The 17,583-nt window shown below is 38.4% G+C and overlaps 1 protein-coding gene across 1 annotated transcript in view; it reads left to right on the top strand.

Moving 5' to 3' along the window:
- LOC143018488 (NADPH oxidase 5-like) overlaps positions 1-10,046 on the top strand; it is a 29,596-nt gene extending 19,550 nt beyond the window's left edge. Inside the window, exons 16-24 of the mRNA XM_076173861.1 lie at positions 312-660; positions 4,456-4,584; positions 5,171-5,325; positions 5,623-5,727; positions 6,909-7,216; positions 7,660-7,869; positions 8,440-8,643; positions 8,927-8,992; positions 9,771-10,046. Of these exons, the coding sequence (XP_076029976.1) occupies positions 312-660; positions 4,456-4,584; positions 5,171-5,325; positions 5,623-5,727; positions 6,909-7,216; positions 7,660-7,869; positions 8,440-8,643; positions 8,927-8,992; positions 9,771-9,902 (1,658 nt within the window). The 3' untranslated portion in view covers positions 9,903-10,046. The remainder of the gene's footprint in view (positions 1-311; positions 661-4,455; positions 4,585-5,170; positions 5,326-5,622; positions 5,728-6,908; positions 7,217-7,659; positions 7,870-8,439; positions 8,644-8,926; positions 8,993-9,770) is intronic.
- The last annotated feature ends 7,537 nt before the right edge of the window (positions 10,047-17,583 follow it).

Here is a 17,583-nt window from a genome sequence, read left to right as displayed (position 1 = left end):
GGGATTTCTAGTTTGACAAAGAACAAAGTATTTGTTATCATGCCGTAGCAAACCATGGATCCACGAATAAATGTCCCGGCTATCAGTGGCTCTTATTCGTAGTGTAATTCCGAGCACAAAGGTAAAGAGTTCGACAAGGAACCAAGAAGAGACGCGACAGCATACAGACGCTGATGGCGACATGACGTCATCAGACAAAATCCACTGGGGTGTCAATACTTATTATTTGATTTCAGATGAAACACATGCATCAAAATTGCTTTGGGTGTGTTCTTTTCTTATGTACTTTCTTAAATGAACACTTCAATTAGGTTTTAATTTATCTAAACATCATGAAATTATCAATGACGCAATTAATCGTTTCTCGAGTTACCAACAATTTTACCCAGATGGTGGAGACTATCAGCTGACAAACGAAACCACGCATCCACATGAACAAGGCATCTCTAACCCAGCTTTTGTTCCCGAGATGAACCAAAGCAACGCTTCAGTTCCCATGGTAACCACTCCAAAGCCACGTCAGCGAAGAAAGCCCATCAAGAATCCGTCTGTCCCCAATTTAATCTCAACTCATCAAGGATCAAAGCCACAGCCGTTAGCCAAGTCGATGACGATGGCTGATCTGTATGAAAGAATACCCAGCAAAAATAAGAAGGACATGTAAGTTATTCCTGTTTATATATCTCCATGATCATGGAACGTTGTTTAAGCATATACACTTATACACATACGTTCGTATATACATACATATACACATATGTACATATACACATATACAGGTATACCGTACATACATACGGACACATGTACGTGAAGATCTAGAATCTGGGATCAATATCGGTAAAGAATGTAAACACCAGATACATATTTACATACATACATATACATATGTAAGTGGAGTGGGGAACACAGGAGTCTTAGTCTGAGTTTATTCCTGACTAGCTGAAAAACCACACCTGCAAAACTAGTCAGGAATAAACTCAGACTAAGACTCCTGTGTTTCCTACTCCACTTTCGTCAACCTGTCAGAATGTCTCAACATATACATACATACATACATATATACATACATGCATGCATACATACATACATACAAGCATATATACATATAAGTATACATACACATGTCTTACATATATACCAATTTTCCCTATTTTAACTTTCCTCACATCGGATCTTCCTTCAGGAGACTGAACAAAGACAGAATTTCTATAATAATCAATTCTATTTACTAATTCCATTGCAAATAGTCATTTTTATGTTCAAACACTGTAATCCAAGAATGTACAAAAGACAAATGTATAAAGACAAAAGTACCATGACAGAAGATCACTCTCAGAGACCAACAGATGTATTCTAACTTGACCCCGAGATAACCCTGTGTGTATGTGTGTGTGTGTGTGTGTGTGTGTGTGTGTGTGTGTGTGTGTGTGTGTGTGTGTGTGTGTGTGTGTGTGTGTGTGTGTGTGTGTGTGTGTGTGTGTGTGTGTGTGATTCACCACATACACATTATCCTCCCGTATGAGAGCTTAGAATTCATATATGGTCAGATCTATCGGTAATGCTGTGACCTTACAAACACACACACACACACACACACACACACACACACACACACACACACACACACACACACACACACACACACACATGCACACATACATATACAAAAAATTCTTGCTCACCAGAGTTGTAGTACCGGCTCGTAGTCCAGGTTTTTTTTTTCAGCCCTAGACGGGACTCGAACTCGGACAGCTGAATTAGCGGTCGTGTGTGTGTGTGTATTCACTTGGTCTTTGGATCACGAGTTGGACTCGTGATCGACAGCTATTTCCCTCCTGGAAGAGAGCTCAGAGCTCGTAGGTCCGATCTATGGGTAATGCTATGACCTTGCACACACACACACACCCAACTCCCCGCCCACGAGAGTCAGAGTAACGACCCGAGGCACAGCGATACCGAAATAATTTCGGCCCTGGGCAGGATTCGAACTGGGTACTGGGAGCACTTCTACTTCCCAGTTCAGCGCTCTACGAGTCGGTGTGTGTGTGTGTGTGTGTGTGTGTGTGTGTGTGTGTGTGTGTGTGTGTGTGTGTGTGTGTGTGTGTGTGTGTATTTACCTAGTTGTATTTCACGGGAAGGGGAGCTACGCTCGTGGTGTCCCGTCTCCATATCTCATTTTATCTAAACTATTTTTAAATTCATGTATTGTTCTTGTACACACTATTTTTTCATCCAACTTGTTCCAACTGTCTATTACTCTATGAGGAAAGCTGTTCTTTTTCAGATCTCTTCTATAGCTGTCCTTCTTGATTTTCTTTCCGTGTCCTCTTGTATTTCTATCATCCCATTTTATCAGATTCTCTCTATCAATAACTTCTATGCCGTTCATGATTCTGTAAATAGCTATCAAATCTCCTCTCTCTCTTCTTTGCTCTAGTGTCTGTAGTTCAAGTTTTGCTAGTGTCTCTTCATATGATAGTTTTGAGAGTGTTGGTGCCAATTTTTTAATTGCTCTTTGTATTCTTTCAAGTTTTTTTATAAAAAAAAAATTGTACTTGGTGACCATATCGTTGCTGCATATTCCAATTTTGGTCTTATCAGAGTGATTAGAATTTTCTTCACCATTTCTTCATCCAGGTATGTAAATGCCACTTTGATTGTTATTATTAAATTATGAGTTTCTCCAAAAATCTTATTCATATGTTTATCAGGTGACATAACAATGACTTATTATTCATAACAATGACTCCCAGGTCCTTCTCATTATCTACTTTTTTATTCCTTCTTCTCCCAATTTATATGATCCTGTTATTCTGTTTTTGCTTTTTCCAAATTCCATTATACTACACTTGTGTGTGTGTGTGTGTGTGTGTGTGTGTGTGTGTGTGTGTGTGTGTGTGTGTGTGTGCGTGTGTGTGTGTGTGTGTGTGTGTGTGTGTGTGTGTGTGTGTGCGTGCATATATGTAATTTCAAACATGCAACGAACAGTACATCCCCAGCCCTTATTAGTAATTAGCATAATGTGGATATTACTGTACTAATTGTCAGTGTTTGTAAATGTATTTATTCTTTTACATACAATAGACATTGCGTACAAAGGTCTATGTTGTTGTTGTTATCATTATTATCACTATTATTATCATTTATTCATATAATTATTATTACAATTATCATTATTACCATTATTGTTACATAGTTTGTATATTTGCAGCAAATTAGTTTAGCAACCCGAAAAACAAGATTATAAAATAGTAATAAATTGCGGCGGTGAGACCATTTTCAATTCTGATTCAGAGGCGGCAATTATCTAAGGACTAACGAACTAAAACATTGAGGGTATTAGTCCACAAGCTTATCTACCTCACAATTAATCTAGACTTGACCACAATAAGTTTTGATATATTTCAACATAAATAAACTTTTGGCGAAGTAACAAACTTGGTCCAGAAGTGCGAGTGTAGCTTTGCAAATTAGTTTTGGTTCGAAAATTAATACTATTTTGCACATAATTCAAATTATCATTAGCCTTGCACATCTACATCATACCACTGTATACAAATGCCATAAATTTTTAACACAGTAGATAAATGAAATAAAAAAAATGAGAGTACATACCTGTAGAGAAAGTGATGTGACTGCATTTTGAGCATTGTTGACCCTTCTGTAGGTTTCAATTTAACTTTAATATCTATCCGTGCCTTCCAGAGGCTTTATAAAGTTTACATACAAATTGTATATTTCATATCACCTCAAATTTTCACTGAAATTAACTTAAATTAATTCACACCCGCGCTGCACTTGCTTAAATAATGTTATATGGATTTTTGTTTACATGTTCGTTTTCTTTGAAAGCTTAACTCATGTTAGAGTATGAATACTTTAGGGGTAACCATTATTGTTTTAAGTTGTCCACTATGTCGTCATTTTTTCATCCTTGTTTGTAATTCAAAATCACGACTTATCATTGTGTGTGTGCGTGTGTGTGTTCACCTTTGTCTTTGGATCACGTGTTGGAATAGTGATCGACAGCTATTTCCCTCCCAGAAGAGAGCTCAGAGCTCGTATGACCGATCTATGGGTAATGCTATGACCTTTCATACACACACACACCCAACTCCCCGCCCACGAGAGTCAGAGTAACGACCCGAGGCACAGCGATACCGAAATAATTTCGGCCCTGGGCAGGAATCGAACTGGGTACTGGGAGCACTTCTACTCCCCAGTCCAGCGCTCTACCAACTGTACCACCGAGTCGTGGTGTGCGCATATATGTGTGTGTGTGTATGGGTATACATACATACTGTACACTCACCCTTCTAGGAGAAGAGTTGTACTATAAAGAAAATAAAACACTTTGATATTCACATCCATATCGCCTTGTCTTTTTATTTTCTAGCTAATGTTATCTTGATCATTTTGTCACTCTCTCTTCCATATTTCGCAATGCAACAGCCTACGCCACAACGGCCGTGCAGCGTCCGAGCTGAGCTTGGACCAAAAAGCTCTCCAAAAGGCACACGAAGGCATCTCAGACCACAGTCTCACCAACTGCTCCAACAAAATCGGTTCAATGAAATACAGGTGAGATGATTTAAAATTCCATTCCATGACTATGCTAATGTCTGTAAAGCATTTGTAGCGTTTAACTTGTGGACTGAAAGGCAAGTGTGGTAAGCACAGTACTTGGCTACAGTGAAATAAAAGCATTAACTTTTTCTTGTAATATACGCCATTTTTCTTTGTGAATTCTCTGGGTTTCTTTAAATCTCTCAGAAATTAAGGTCTGTGATTCGGGCAAGGGTAGTCTATGAGGTCAACACACGACTTTCACAGACAATGATTAACAGACATACTTGCAAACGGACCCTTTAAATGTGGCGTAGAAAACGGGGGAGGTGAACAAAAAATGTATGAGGAAGAGCGAGGCGATGTACTGTCATGTCATGTCCTCAAGACAGTTTTATTTATTCATTTATTTGTTTGTTTATTTATTTATTTATCTATTTATTTATTTATCTATTTATTTATCTATTTATTTGTTTGTTTATTTATTTATTTATTTATTTATTTATTTATTTATTTATTTATTTATTTATTTATTTATTTATTTATTTATTTATCTATTTATTTATTTATTTATTTACTTATCTATTTATTTATTTTGCAGATACATGCGACACAAACCGAAGATTATCACACTCGACCTTCCATCTGACGCGGAGACTGAAGACGAGGATGACTTCATGTACGATGTCCTCCTTGCAGCGGAGGATGAGGACGGAAAGGGCGAAGACACAGGTGACGGCGAAGCAAAGCAGGAAGGTAAAGACAGAAATAGACAGTAATATAGGATGTTTTTTATTATTACTAACGAGCAACGGGTTGCGCCCGACCCCGCTACACTGAGGCTCGGCCCTTCGGACGAGCTAGCTTCGCTCTCAGGCGCCTTCGGCCAATCAGTCATCTCCTCTGCCGTGACGTCACCACTCCCTCAGCCAATAAGGGGCCGGAGGAGACGTGTCCCCTTAAGGGATTTTCGCTTTCCGGTCCAGTTTAGATCAATATCAACAGGAATTATTTTATTAGTATATAGATCAACGGGGATTTCTGGATAGATAGTATTCCGTGTTAGGAGTGTAGAAGATGAAGGTAGCGGACTGAAAAACCAGGATGAACATAACACAAAACAGGGAAACACGGCGAGAGCTTGTGTCAACGGTCAAGGTATTTTAAGAGGACCGAGGACCACTGGAGTGAGTGAATGGAAGTAATTTCAGCATAATTTTTTCTCCATACGGCACCTTTACAACCATGGTGGTGTATGGAGCAAAGCCCTGGGATATAAGAGATGCATAAATGAAGAGAATGAATGCTTTTGAGCCGAGGTCTTTTGAGAAATGTGATAGGTGCTACAAGAATGGATCAAGTGAGAGATATGGAAGTTAGTGAGGGAACAGGAATGAGAAGTAAGCTATCGGATAGGGTAGAACATGAAATGATAAAGTGATCTGGGCATATGGTAAGAATGGATGGGGAAAGACTAGTAAAGACAGTGGGGGAAATAGAAGTGGATGGAGTACACTCAAAATGAAGATTTTTGGCTTAAGCAGTTCTCAGTACAGTGCAGAGTAGTTTCCTTGGTTCAGATACAGTCTCTCGGCAGCAGCTGGAACAAATATATATGAATGGATGTGACCTGAATGCAAGATCGCTGTCAACAGCCTTCAGGGAAATGTATTCGTAATAACTAGTTCACGGGTTCGAGAAACTGAAGATCCAAAACAGTGGTTCCAGGTTGGGAAAACTTAGAGCTCTGGAAATGTCAATCATTTGAAATAATTTGTCTCCTGACAACCAAAATGAAATGTATGAGATTAAAAGTGTCGTTCGACCTGGGTATAACTCAGAGGTTCTCAACCTCGGGGGGTCATGACCACCAAGGGAACCATGACAAGAATTTAGGTGGGGGTTTTATGGACTGCTGTTACAAATTGGCTGTGAAACGAGTACCCGCTAGTCTTTTGTAATCTAGTAATTTAAGTTTAGCATATCACAAAAATTGACCAAATGTAAGATAATCATGATTGTCAAAGCAAAGGTTTTTTTCTTCTTTTTTATGGGATTTGGGAAAAAATCATGAAAATTCATGAAAGGATGAATGGAGTGAAAAAGGTTGAGAACCACTGGCTTAAACTTATCACGTGGTAAATAAACTGATGTGATATCAACTAGAACGAAATATACAAACAATATGCGTCTACATTTCTTTTATAAGTAAACCTTATTGATTTCTTTTTTCTGCTTGGCATCTATTTCTCACCACTTGACCCCAGGGCGAGGTGCACCGTATTATGGTATTCATATTTTGGTTCAGGAAAATGACAGTTTCACCGATTTGATATAAGACTTCACATATTTTGCAAATATGACCCGGATCTTCATCTCAGCGACTTACTGTAGACTCTCTCTTTGCTTGCGAGATGGCATCCGGAAGCTGGAGTCTGGAAAGACAGTGACATCAACGCCGAAGAAGATCTCCCGACAGGAGGAGTTGAGGATACGAAAGAAGTCGCTGGAGGAAATCAAACAAAGGAAGAAATCGAGGCAAGAGGAGCTGAAACTTCGGAAGAAGTCCCGGCAGGAGGAGAGGAGGATGAGGGAGAAGACAAGAGCGGAGGAGGAAGGGCAGTGTTTCATAGGCAAGCCCCTGATGGTGAGTGGGTGTGGGCTGTTTCGGAAAGACCACCCGCTTTCATGGGATTGGGTTTTCTGGGAGGTGAAGAACGGTCCCATAGAAAATGAAGGATAGCGGTGTCAAAAAGCGGTTATTGACAATAAACGCTTTGGGTGTGATTCAGGAGGTTTAGGCGTGGTATCTGGTGTCCGGTCAAGCAGGAAAACGTCGACTTAGATATGAGCAAGGCCCTCACTTGATTCACCAGGTGTTGGTTTAGTCCACTAACCATTCAAGTTCAATAGAAAACACATTCCCCTTTTTTGTATTTGATTCTCAAATATCACATTACTTTTTTTTTGGGGGGGGGGTGATCTTTCGTTCATTGTATTTTTTAGTCTACAGTTGATCCTTCGTTATACACAAAAGAAAAAATATAATAGGGATTTTGTGTTTCTTCTAATAATCAATTTGAATTGCAGATCTACCTGGACGGTCCGTACGGTGCTCCTTCCAGCCACATCTTCCGGGCCCAACATGCGGTCCTCATCGCCACTGGTATCGGAGTCACGCCCTTCGCTTCGATCTTGCAGTCCATTATGCACAAGTATTGGAAGGCGCGACACATTTGCCCCCAATGCTCACATTCGTGGACCTCAGATATTCCAGCTTCGGTCATGAACCTGAGGAAGGTGAGTGCTAGTGTTTTAATAAGGTCTGTTTGTCTTTCTCCTAATCCGTCTGTCAGTTTGTCTTTCTGTGTGTGTGTGTGTGTGTGTGTGTGTGTGTGTGTGTGTGTGTGTGTGTGTGTGTGTGTGTGTGTGTGTGTGTGTGTGTGTGTGTGTGTGTGTGTGTGTGTGTGTGTGTGTGTGTGTGTGTGTATGTCGATATATGTATATATATATATATATATATATATATATATATATATATATAAATTCATTATATTTCTATCTCTTTCTATCTCTATCGTTTTCTTCACTATCTCTCTCTCTCTCTCTCTCTCTCTCTCTCTCTCTCTCTCTCTCTCTCTCTCTCTCTCTCTCTCTCTCTCTCTCTCTCTCTCTCTCTCTCTCTTTCTTTTTCTCTCAAGGCCTTATAACGAGTCTTTAATAAGGTTAATTATTTGAACAGAGCTTATGATAAATCATAAGTAATCAGAAAAATAAAAAAAATTAATAAATAAACAATATGTCTACTTTGATAAGAGTTTCTGATGGTACTCCCTCGAGCGATTTCCAGCGCTTGTTCCTCACCTCCAGGTGGACTTCTTCTGGATCAACCGCGACCAGAGATCCTTCGAATGGTTCGTGAGTCTCCTGTCGCAGCTGGAACTGGAACAGGCGGAGCAGGGAGGCGTTCTCGACAGGTTCCTGGACATGCACATGTACATCACCTCAGCACTTCAGAAGACAGACATGAAGGCACTTGGGCTCCAACTCGCTCTGGACTTGTTGCACGAAAAGGTAGGGTTGGTTCAGAGGGATGTGCTTTCTCTCATACATGGAAATGCAAAGTCACGTGTACTTTTGTCTGGTACTGTGTCGGACCCAAAACAAATAAATGTCAAAAGTTGATATGTCGGTTTTTGTTTACGTGTTCAACCATGCGAGTTTTTCTTGCGTGTGTCCATATTATTTTGTATATTTCAACCACGTGAAATACGACCATTTGTTAAGTGTTTCTTGTACAAGGAATGTCACTCATTATAAGATTTCCTGGCTCAAATCTTTTATGTTTAAACTTCAGGAGAAACGTGACCTAATTACCGGCCTGAAAACGCGCACTAATGCTGGTAGACCAAACTGGGATAAGGTAAGGTTAATTTTTTAAAAAGAAGGATAAAGCGTTAACAAATATTTACCTAAATTATAATACAAATTTATAGAGAAGGTGCCATAACTCATCTGGTAGAGAGACGGCGACAGGATGTTGTACAAATCACTCATTCAAAGTCCGCTTGCTCCAGCAAAGACTCGCTTCACACGTATCGACTTTTTCGCCGTCATCCAGGGAGGTAGCCAAAAAAAACAGACATAAAATCCACTCCCATCTATTCCATCCCCACATACTCCACTCCCACCCACTCCCCTCCCTCCCTCTTATCTTGGCACCTCCTGGATGACGGGTCATCCCTGCTGTCACCCACTGCCCTGGGTCAGAAGCAGTGTCGCAAGACACAGCACATCCACAGCAAGGCCGCTTTATTAAATCGGCGACCCCCCTTCTCCCCGTCCCCTCGTGCAGAAATGGAGAAAACGGAGAAATCCCTTCGAACTGCATCTATTTATTTTTCACACATACTTCCTCAACCCCCATCCCCCACCCACTCCCTTTCATGCATCACAGCATCATCCATACACAACCATTTTCCACTCACCCCTATCTTCTGTCCTCTCCCGTCCTTCCTCAATAGACATTCCCCTCTTTCCCAATGCCCCTTTTACCCCATCCATCCATCTCATCCTTGGTCGCCCCCTCATGTTCACCCCTTCCACCTCTGCCTTCAATACCTGTTTTACTCATTTTTCTTTACTCATTCTTTCTATGAAATGAAGGAAACTCGAGTAATAAAGATTCTATTTCCTTACAGGTATTTAGACATCTTGCGGGGATGAGAAAAGGCAAAATCACAGTCTTCTACTGCGGACCTCCAGCTCTGGGAAGGATACTTCGCTACAAATGCGACGAACATGGCTTCGAATTCCGAAAAGAAGTTTTCTAAGAAGTTAAATGAGCTACAGGGTTTGTTGCTTCGAGTAAACAAAATATTTTAGAAGCTTCCAAAATTACTGCAGATCATGATTAGGGCGGAGTACTCAATCATGCCCGGGGTAATGCTTTTGATTAAAAAAAAGATAACATTCCATTATTTGCATAAACTTTTGAATGCAGACAAATAAAAGTATGTCTAGCAATACATACACATATGTATATATATATATATATATATATATACTGTATATATATATATATATATATATATATATATATACATATATATATATATATACATAAGGCAGTACTACACAGACACATGAAAATAATTTTGAAAAAAACACTACAAAACAAGAAACGTAGTCAGAACATTTTTGTCTATTTTAAAACATCATCAGGGAATACAATGTGTCACAGACAGCGATATATATATATACTAGATAGATGAAGACATGGTAAGGAACATGGAAACGTCACATAATATATATATATATATATATATATATATATATATATATATATATATATATATATATATATATATACTATTATGGAATTGATCTATATTTGAAAGATATGACTGGAACAACCAGGCATGGCCGTCCCACAGCTTCGAACTCGGGTCCCTCTAAGCGTGATTCCCAAGAGTTACCGCCCTGCCATTCAGATCGTACAAAAATTTCGAAACCTGATATTGTCTTATATCCAGGATTGGGCAGACTGAAGTCTACAGCCCTAATGGAGACTGCAACAGACCATAAGTCCTATACTAGACAGTTCCATGTTCCTTACCACCAATCATATATTTCAATAAAATTATTTCATCTTTCAACGCTCACTAACTAGATGGTTACTAAGTCTATTTCATTGGTTAACCACTCTGTTGGTAAACGAGTTTTTGCCTTTCTCTTTCTTAAACCTAAATTTGTCAAATTTAAATCCATCACTATGAATTCTTCCCTGTTGTCTTTATATATATGAATACTTAATATATAAACATATTTAATATATTTTCATATGGGCCTCGCAGTAGCCTATTGGATACTGTCTCGAACTTATGAACAGTTGGTCGAGAGTTCGAGTCCCGTGACCCTCTCCGGGCTTGCTGCGTCGGTTTCCTACAACCCTGGCCATGTGGGGAAGCGACCCACTGTCGGCCTAAAAACTCAGCGTCTTGCCGCAATAGACATATATATATATCTATGTACGTATGTATAGATATATACATATGTATTTATACTTTCAAAGCAAATAAAAAACAAAGCACAAGTTAGAAAGAGAATAAATGTTCTTATTTACTTAATATTTTGTTTTTCTTATACCTTGAATAGAAATGACACCACATGATTCATAAGCCAGAACTCCTTCATTTTGTTCCCACAATTCAGGTTCTTCCAAGTCTCCACCATCGTCTTCTTCCCATTTTCTATGCTGGTTCCTTGTACGCTACTTTGGTATGTGATCTAAGTGTCAAAAAGGCAACTGCCCTCCCCTCGTCTATGATCTCATTGTAAAACTCTTTAGCTAACAGCTTACGGGTTCTTTAGATATTTAGATGTCAATAAACAGGTTAAATTATGAAAGGGAAAGCAAGTCAGCTATATATTAAGGTAAAGAATGAACCTTGGGTATTTATACATATGGGAGACCTCTCTACCTATTCGCGTTGCTAGTGTCAACAACATACGTGGAAACGTGGATACCACCAGGAAATATTAATAAATGTACATCTTAAGAATAAATGTTGAGAATAAAGATAAAGATTATACAATATGAATATAATATACTTTGGTATGCGAGCTATATAGCTAACGTGGTCTACATATAACTTTTGTTTTTGTGGATCACAATATAAAGTGTAGATCGCATGCCAAAGTAGCTTTATGACACTTAGATCGCATAACAAAGACGGTTTCTGCTTACATCAAGTTTCCTAAGCGTTCTGATATAAAACTCAGCGACAGCCCCTGATTTAGGATATACAGCGATGAGTATTTGGACGAGGATATCAGATACATCACCGCGGCATTGAAGTGTCTGGGATACCCAGAGGGCATACTAGGGACGCTCATACGGAGAGCATAACAGGACAAAGGAAATTTAGAGAAAGCATCTCCATTGGGATATCTATTGGGTCTCGATTTTTTTTTTTTTTTTTTTTTTTTTTTTACCTTCTCAGCAGGACATTGCAAACGGCACTTTACGGGGCAGAAACATGGAGCATAAGAGGGGCAAAGAGGAAAAGTTTAAATGTGTTTGAGATTAAATGTCTGAGAAGTATAGTAGGGGTTACAAGGCTGGATAGAATGAGAAACGAGGAGATAAGAAGGAGAGCTGGGGTGGAAAAGGAGATGGCAGATATGGCCGATGAAATAGTATTGGGATGGTTTGGACACATGGAAAGAATGAGTGAAGAAAGATTAGTAAAAGAAGCGTGGAAGGCAGATGTGAGTGTAATGAACATGAGGGAGCAACCGAGGATGAGATGGATGGATGGTGTGAAAGGGGCATTGAGCAAGAGGGGAATGCCTGTTGAGCAAAGAAGGGAGAAAGCAGGAGATAAGGATAAGTGGAGAATGGCTGTGTATAGATGATAGTGTGATGCAAGGAAGGGAGGGACTGGGTGGGGGGGCTAGGGAGTGTGGAGTCGGAAGGGGTGGGGGAAGCGAAATCAGGAGGGTGAAGATTCTTAACCAAACGACTCACAGCTACGCGTGAGATTGTCTGGAGACCATTGTCCTTTAGAGATGTTAAGGATCAGAAATTCTTCAATTAAGGCGGATTCAACAATTTTCCTCATGAAACCCCAATTAGTCTTGAACACTAATTTAGCCTCATCACAGTCACAACAATGATTTTGGTTGCAGACATGTTGGAACACAGCCGAACTTTCTTGGTCATATCTGATGGGTCTTTTGCGTTCGGATAATCTGGTGTTCAGGTCCCTGCTGGTTTGTCCAAGGTACATCAAGGTACATCAGATCTGGTTAAATGGGGCCTCAGAACCGACCCATCTTGCGAGTGCGGAGAAATTGAACAGAACATTGACCATGTCCTAAGCTCGTGCCCGCTTTCAACCAATTTAGACAACATTGACCTGGTCAAAATTAACCAAAGAACACTTGAATGGCTGTCTGTCTGGCGTGATAAGCTATGATGATGATCAGATCACAGCCCCGACAGGGTAAGCTATAAACTCCCGGAGACTCGGTTCATTTAATCTTTGGTGGACATTGACAATTTGTTGTGTACGGTGTTGGGGTAATGTTAGGCAAGTGTGAGGCGGTTTTTGGCGATTAAATTAACAGAAGGATTAATGGAGTTACAATAAGGGATATTTCAAAATGTCTTTGTGAGAGGGTTGTGTGCTGGGAGCTGAGATTCTATAATAGTCGTCTCTAGCCTTACTGAGAGCTTGATTCAAGAACCAGAACGGATATGCCAACTTCATAAATTGACTTTTGATGAAGTCAATCTACTGGTCCAAGATTTGAGGACTACAAATCCTAAAAGCTCTCGGAAAAAGAAGAGTGTTGCTTCCGTTTTTTCTGGGAGCTCTTAGGATAAAAGGAGACACATTTTTAACAATTCCCCAATCTAAGCATTGTCATCTCCAACAATAACCCCATCAGACAATCTCTTCAACACAATCAACATCCAACATCCCCTGACATTATACTGTGTACACCTTCCCAAGAAAATCCACATGGAAAGCCATACATGATCTCTCATGTACGGCTCCACCTCCTCTTCCTCCTCCTCCTCCTCCTACACCTCCTCTTCCTCCTCCTCATTATTCTCCTCTTCTTCCTCTTTCTCCTCCTCCTCTCCCTCCTCCTTTTCCCTCTCCTCCTCTCTAACTCTCCTCCTTGTGGCTTCCCCTTCCTCCTCCTCCTCCTCCTCTTCCTCCTCCTCATTATACTCCTCTTCTTCCTCTTTCTCCTCCTCCTCTCCCTCCTCCTTTTCCCTCTCCTCCTCTCTAACTCTCCTCCTTGTTGTGGCTTCCCCTTCCTCCTTCCCCCCCAACCAACCAACACATACAACTCTTGCATCAATTAAGATCATCATAGAACTGGAAGAGAAATAAAAAACCCACAACCAAGAGATTTTTCATAAACTATGTCTTAGTCTCCATGTGTGTATGAACAAGACTGAGAGAATGTAGGGAGTAATTAAATGAGGTTCCCAGGTTTGTAGATGATGTGTGTTTGTTTTTGCGTGCGTACGTGTGTGTGTGTGAGTCAACTGGCCATCAATAAACATTGAAGTGTATGAACAAGACTGAGAGAATGTAGGGGGTGATTAAATGAGTTCCCTGGTTTGTACATTAATATACAGATTAGGATCAGTGGCCATGTATTTATTGATAGAAAGAAGAGGAAGAAGTAACATGATTGGAGAGTTCGAGTCCTGGGTTTGGAAAATATAAACAGCACTTGGTCATGGTCTCCACGGCCATAAAAGTTAAAAAAAAAAAAAAAAAAAAAAAAAAAAAAAAAAAAAAAAAAAAAAAAAAATAATAATAATAATAATAATAATAATAATAATAATAATAATAATAATAATAATAATAATAATAATAATAATAATAATAATAATAATAATAATAATAATAATAAAAAATAAATAAATAAACAAGTAAAAAAAAAAAAAAAAAGTAAAAGTCATTATGTCTCCTCTTAAGAATTGAATTACATTTTCCTCAGTAATAACATTAATGTAACTCGAGTTGAAAAATCTCTTGCCATCTCGTGGGCCATGAGTTTGAAATCCCTGGGTTAGGGAAAGGATAACATTGTTTCTGTTATATCCTTCTATATTGTGAAATATTTTTTTTTATCGTATATGTATATATATGTATATATACACATATATAAACATATATATATATATGTATATATATACACACATATATATATATGTATATATATATATATATATATATATATATATATATATATATGTATGTATATATATATATAGCTACACGTGAAGGAGTGACAAATTCTGCCGTGCAAGGGTGTCGCTAGCATACAGGTCATGTAAACATCGATGCTGCTTTCTTCTTACTTTGTCCTCATCCCGCTGTGACTATTCTTTCTGTTCCTTCTGGGACTCTGCCGTGACTCTTCTTTCTTCGTTTCGTATGCCGTGGGTATCATTCCTACGTTTACCATTAGGTTTCTATTATGACTATTCTCTCTAAGTGTTGTATGGAATACCGTCGTGACTATTGTTCCTTCCTTTCTGATAGGATTCTGCCGTGACTATATTTTCACAGAATCTTATGGGATCTTGCTGTGACTACTCGTATATTACTCCTGTTTTTCTATCACTCCCATCATGACTATTCTTTCTGTATATCTTATATTTTATCTGCAAAAATTACTCACAGACGATTCATTAATATATCGTATGTATTTGGCGATACTTTTCCCGTTCTAGCTGTCAGGTAATTTCATTCATCTCTGTGAAAAACAAAACGCTCGGCAACGATAAGGTTACTGTGCATACCCCTCAATCTTTTGTTTACAAGTTACCAAAAACTCAATTTAGCGGATAATTTCCCTCCAGTTTTATGCAAAAAAAAAAACATCTAATACAACTATATCCTGCTAAAATATCGAGAAAATGTCCTAACTGTACTGGGTGGCAATGGCAAGGGAGGTAGGGAGGGGGAGGAGGTAAAACGGGCTTGAATCGTGTGGCCAGTTTTTGTCGACATTTTTCCCCCACAAGACGACCTTGTTAGCAAATGCAGAATCGTACGTCCTTCCATTAATTGTCGAATGTTATCCCATTCTGTCCAATATTTATCATTGTACTCCCAAAGCAGTTCGGACTTTATGAACCATGTTTTCGAAATAATATTTGAATAAACAAAGGATTACAAAGGAGGAGCATGCCGACAGGAGACCTTTTGGTCCATAACTAGTTCGGATGCAAAAATAATAATAATAATGGTAAATGAATAAATAAATAGATAAACAAAATAATAATAGTATAAATAATAATAAATAAATAGGTAAAGTTAAATCATAAACAAGTAAATAGTAAATGATAATAATAAATTAATAGATAAATGATGATAAACAATAATCAAATACCGAGTTCTTTTAGACTAGAAGTGTCCCTAAACTGAATAAAATTGTCTGTCCTCAATTCCAACACTATCCCTTATTTATTTATTTTTGTATATATTTATTTTTCGTTTAATTGCTCTGTCTATTTATTTATATTTAAATACTCATTTATGTATTATTTGTTTTTATATCTACTTTGTATATTATCTCATCTATGTGTATATATATATATATGTATATATATATATTCATATTTATTTATGTATTATGTATTCACTTTATTCATTTATTCATTGATTTATACATTTGTTATCCACTAAGTTATCTATAAATATATGAATGATTACAAATATTCATATACTTTTTTACTTATCAATCTTTATTTATCTAATCACTATTCATTTATTATTATTATCATTATTATTATTATTATTATTATTATTATTATTATTATTATTATTGTTGTTGTTGTTGTTGCTGTCGTTATCATTTATTAATTATCATCATTGATATTATTACTATTAATAGTAGTAGTAGTAGTAGTAGTAGTAGTAGTAGTAGTAGTAGTAGTAGTAGTAGTTTTTGTATTAGTAGTAGTAGTCTCATCATCATTAACTAATTTAATAATTTTACAATATGTTTTCGTTAAGCTTGTCTTCCCAAAGATTCTTGAGCGGAACTCCACCGTGGCGTTGCGATTCAACATTGTGACGACTACATCTTCAACAAAGTGACACACCATTCAGTTTCTATTCCGGCCGAATCTAGACGACTTTAACCAGCTGAGGAGACGACTCCCCAACTGCTGAAGGGGATGACGAGTGATAGAGACACAGATGAGGTTGAAGTCTGGCCCATTAGTTCAATAAAACCGCCTGTTTATAGCCAGAATAGAATATGGGACAGATGTCGCCATGTTGAAAGTGTCGACTTGAAGGTTTGTCCCATATCTGGATGACGACTGTGGCTGTTGTGATACACACACACATACACATACACGCGCGCACACATATAAAAACCTATGGAACGCCCTTCTCATCATGTCACCTTGTGTACGAAGGAACCATCAAGGGAGCGGCATTAAGGTGTAGCCAGCGTGAGCCAGGTCCCACCTGCATATAGATAACAGGTTTATCATGATGTGTGTTTGTACGTGCGTGCGTGTGCGCGCGCGTGTGTATCAGAGTCAACTGCCCATCAATAAACATTACACATTCATCTTGAAATATCCTGAGTCTGGGTCAAAACTTGGTTGTATTCGGGTCGAGATTGCAATGTTTTGGTCCAAGTCACGTAGGCGGATGTGCATTCGATAACAAACAAATTTATATTCTCAGACCCACCTCGACTAACTTCTTCACTACCTTGTGGCACCTATTTATTTTTCCTTGATTCCATCTCCTGCCTGGTGATTTTATCTAGATGCAATTTACTCCCGGTGATAACAATAAGATAAAAGTTCGTTCAAAATAATGTAGATAAGCCATTTCCTTAAAAGCTTGAGCTTGGAATACCAAATAACACTCATCCTGTCTAAACGAATTTCCATGCATTTTCCCTTTGCTGAACAATTAAATATAGGTAGATAAATATATTATACACTGA

This window comes from Oratosquilla oratoria, chromosome 35 (genome assembly GCF_046742065.1).
Source record: "Oratosquilla oratoria isolate Oo_2021 chromosome 35, ASM4674206v1, whole genome shotgun sequence".
NCBI lineage: Eukaryota > Metazoa > Arthropoda > Malacostraca > Stomatopoda > Squillidae > Oratosquilla > Oratosquilla oratoria.
The sequence above is the reverse complement of the archived record's forward strand: the minus strand, read 5'-3'. Positions and strand labels throughout refer to the sequence as shown.